General features: G+C 31.6%; 1 protein-coding gene across 1 annotated transcript; it reads right to left on the bottom strand.

The window, feature by feature from the left end:
• Positions 1–2,098: 2,098 nt before the first annotated feature.
• LOC131067321 (transcription factor MYB3-like) lies at positions 2,099–4,097 on the bottom strand. The gene is made up of 3 exons (XM_058002283.2): positions 4,004–4,097; positions 3,714–3,843; positions 2,099–2,705 (listed from the first exon to the last, which is right to left on the bottom strand). Exons 1-3 carry the CDS (start codon positions 4,095–4,097, stop codon positions 2,099–2,101), a joined length of 831 nt encoding a protein of 276 aa, XP_057858266.2.
• Between the last annotated feature and the right edge of the window lie 238 nt (positions 4,098–4,335).

The following is a 4,335-nucleotide window of genomic DNA, read 5'->3' on the forward strand; positions in this document are numbered from 1 at the left end:
CCTCTAAACTTACAATTACTTTTTAAAAAAAAAATGTATATCCCTTTTTTCTATTGGTATCTCATATGGCCAACCCTTGAATTTAACTTTAAATATTAACAATATGAAACAACAATATATCCAGACATGTCTATTAACAAGATAAAGTACATCAGTTACAAAAATATAATTTTAGATGACTTATCTAAAGAAATCGATGTTTAGAGTCTACTCTATAAATATTGAGAACTTACATTCTAATTTCAAACATGTCTCTCAAAATAGATTAGGTCTTGATTACAAACATAGAAATAATCTTCAAAAAGATAAGATCGTATTTCAAATATAGAAATAACCCCCCATTTATAACCTTACCAATGAAAATTTGATCTATATTTTCAATTGTAACTACAAGAGAGATTTCATTAATTGAAAAAAATTAACGCTATTGTAGTGATACTAGAAAAAACATAATGATTCAAGGAATTGATCATTAATCATAAGCTTAGAAGATAAAGTACATCAGATACAAAAATATACATTAGTATTATTTTAGATGAATTATCTAAACAAATCAATGTTTAGAGTCTACTCTTTAAATTGAAATCTTAGATTCTAATTTCAAAAAAGATGAGGTCCTGATTACAAACATAGAAATAATCTTCATAAAAATATTGAAATAACCCCTCATTTATAACCTTACCAATGAAATTTTGATCTATATTTCCAATTGTAACTATAGGAGAGATTTCATTAATTGAGAAAAAGTGAAGCTATTGTAGTGATAATAGAGAAAACATAATGATTCAAGGCATTGATCATTAATCATAAGCCTAATTGTAGCCTACTCGCAATTTCTTCAAAATATTTTGATAAACTCAACATAAATGAAACATAGTGTAAATTATTTTTACACTTTGTTAAGTATAACAAGTGTTGTATACTACAAGAGAGCTTTCATTAATAGCAAAAGCTGAAGCTATTGTAATGATAATATAAAAAACATAATGATTAAAGACACTGATCATTAATCATAAGCCTATTTGTAGCCTATTGGCAATTTCTTCAAAATATTTTGATAAACTCAACAAAAATGAAATATAAAGTAAATTTTTTGACACTTTGTTAAGTATAGAAAGTGTTGTATTTCCAATATTCGTCTGCAAATCAAAAGACTTCATTTTCAAATTTAATTTTTGAATAGAGAAGTTTTAAGTAAAAGGATAAATAATTTAATATCTTTTTATAAGTATTATATTCGAAAGTTACATAAGAACAATTAAAATAGTATTATTTAAAATAAAATAATATTTCATATGATTACATAAGACAATGTAAGTAGAATATTAATAAAGATAATAAATAAATTAATCAACATATTTATTGTTAAATTCAATATCATTATTATTAATATGTGGTAGATCAAATTAAAAATGTACTTAAAAAATATAACTATAGAACAATAAAAGAGGATTAATAATTATTTTTAGTTTCTCTTCCATTTTATCAACATCTCAACAAATGTATTTAAAGATTAGAAAGTAGTTAAACCCTTTTGACAAACCGCAATAATGACAACTTCAAATTGTTCTTGTAATACTTCTTGAGTATAGGATGTGATTGCACATGAATACAGAAAACATATTTCAAAATATTTTTAATTTGTTGCTTTGTTGTTTTTGTTTCTTGTTTTTCTTTCCTAATTCAATAATACATCACATAGAATTTTCTGAAAACTTTTAATATTTTTCTATCAATAGTTGCTTTCATATGATCTCATGCCCACCAAACTTCCAGTTATGGACTAGGTTGTCTGGTTTAGCGGCAAATTTATATATATAAACTATTTAAACAACTCAAAATTCATAGTGTATTTCTTAAATAAAAGTCTTAGATTCTAATTACAGACACGGCTATCAAAAGATGAGGTCCAGATTACAAACATCAAAATGGTGACCACACATAAGATACAGATTACAAAATCATCACCCACTAAGATGAAGTATACAAAACTAACATATAAATCCCTCGTTTGTAACCTTACCAAACCATATCTAACCTAAAAACCTATAACTTAACCCATGAATCGCAGAGCTTTCATCAATTAAAAAAAGTGAAGCTACTGCGATTTATTCGCACGAGAGGCAGAAGACTGCAAACCGAGAATGAATTCCAGATTCACATCAGACGTCTCTTCGCTTCCACTCGCGCCATTTGAATCAGCAAGATCGAAATTGCTTGTCACAATGCAGGGCTCACTCTGGAAAAAATCCACAATTGAAATTTCTTGACTGAGAGACCTGTCATCTCTATGGAAGGGCTGAATTGTGTGGCGCTCAATATTTGAAGCAGCAAGATCGAAATTGCCTGTCACAATGCAGCGCTCACTCTGGAAAAAATCCACCATTGAAATTTCTTGACTGGGAGACCTGTCATCTCTGTGGAAGGGCTGAATTGTGCGCTGCTCACCATTTGAAGCAGCAAGATCGAAATTGCCTGTCACAATGCAGCGCTCACTCTGTAAAGAATCCACCATTGAAATTTCTTGACTGGGAGACCTGTCATCTCTGCTACGGCTGCCATCACTGTGGAAGGGCTGAATGGTGCGGTGCGACTGTGGGTCGATTCCCCGGCTCAACAATTTTCTCTTGATGTGGGTCGATTCGCAGTGATTCTTTATTTCAGTGTCCGTTCGCCCAGGCAATCTCCCTGCAACCCGAGACCATCTGTGCCGCCATAAACAAAAAGACATAACGGAATTAATCAATCAACTTAATTGAAAGATGCAATTTGCGCAACTCAGTGAAAGAAACAAGTGTCAATCGATGGTTTTTTGTAATACAGAGTTATGATTTCAGGTCCATGTAACAAATTGAATCAGAAAATTAGAAAGAAATCAAACTATTACAGAGTAGTTTTCATTTTTAACCCAAAAGAATGAATCAAGGAACCCTAAAGAAATCAGACTATTACAGAGTAGTTTTCATTGTTAACCCAAAGGAATGAATCAAGGAACCCTAAAAAAATCAAACTAAGATGAGTAGTTTTAAGATTTACAGCATTACAATAAATTGAATCAAAAAGTTTCAAAGAAATTAAGTTATGGGGGAGTAGTTTTCAGACTTAATTGTAATAACAAATTGAATAAACAATCTAAAACGAAACTAAAATATGACAGAGTAGTTTTCAGAGTAGTTCTCGGAGTTACATTATAATAACAAATTGAATCAAAAAAAATTGTAAAACAAACAAACTATGATAGAGTAGCTCTCAGGTTACAGCATTTTGAATCAAGATTTTCTAATCAAATTCTAAGGGAGTTGTATTCAAAGTTTAAATGTAATAACAAATTAAATCAATAAACTCCAAAGAAACCAAACTATGATGGAAGAGTTCTCCGAGTTACAGCATAGTATCAAATTAATTCCTGAAACTTCAGATAAACAGAATTGCAGTATTATAACAAACTGAATAAAAAAAATTCTTAAAAAACCAAAGAGATCAAATTATGAATTGTTTTCATAATTACAATGCAATAACAAAGTGAATCAATAACCCTAAAAGAAACCAAAATATGGAAAATAGTTTCCGGAGTTACACCATGATCCAAATTGAATGAAGGAACTCAAATAGAAACTGGTATGACCTTTTAAAGTCTTAAAGATCAATCAAGTCTGTAAATAAAAATTTAATACTTTGCCCCTTAGTGGGCAGACATGGTTCTATGTGCATACTTGTTTCCCCAGAGGAGCTGGAGCTCGATGATGAGCTCATCTTCTTCTTCAGAGAAATTCCCTCGCCTGAGATCAGGCTTCAAATAGTTTACCCACCTGCGTCTGCAGCTCTTCACACGTCTCCGAAGTCCTGTAAAAGTAAAGTCATAAGCATGTACAAACATTTGCTAAAATCTGTTGAATGCATACAACATCCTTTCAATTTATAAAAACATCTACTGAAAATAAATAAAAGAGAAACAGATAAGTTGTAGGTTTTGATATAACTTATCTGAATAGAAATTACAAACCTGCTGCCTTGGGAAGAGACTTCCAGCGGTGTTCGCCATGTTCGTGGATGTATGCAATGAGCTTGTCATCTTCATCCTTGCTCCATGATCCCATCTTCACCATAAGGTCGGTAAGAGGACAACAAACGACTCAAGAACAAAAAAAAAAAGGGTTTCAAATACTGCAGCCAAACCCCAACTGGGGAAGAGTATATATAGCGGTTATGGGGGAGAGTTGGTGAGAAAAGCATCTGGGTGACCGCTTTTTCACCAATGACATAGTCAGGTAAGTAATCCTGTGGACTTTGGTTGGAAGGTGTGCTTTCTACTCAAAAGCAACGGCCCTGGCGTCC

The sequence above is a fragment of the Cryptomeria japonica genome, chromosome 5 (genome assembly GCF_030272615.1).
Source record: "Cryptomeria japonica chromosome 5, Sugi_1.0, whole genome shotgun sequence".
Classification (NCBI taxonomy): domain Eukaryota; kingdom Viridiplantae; phylum Streptophyta; class Pinopsida; order Cupressales; family Cupressaceae; genus Cryptomeria; species Cryptomeria japonica.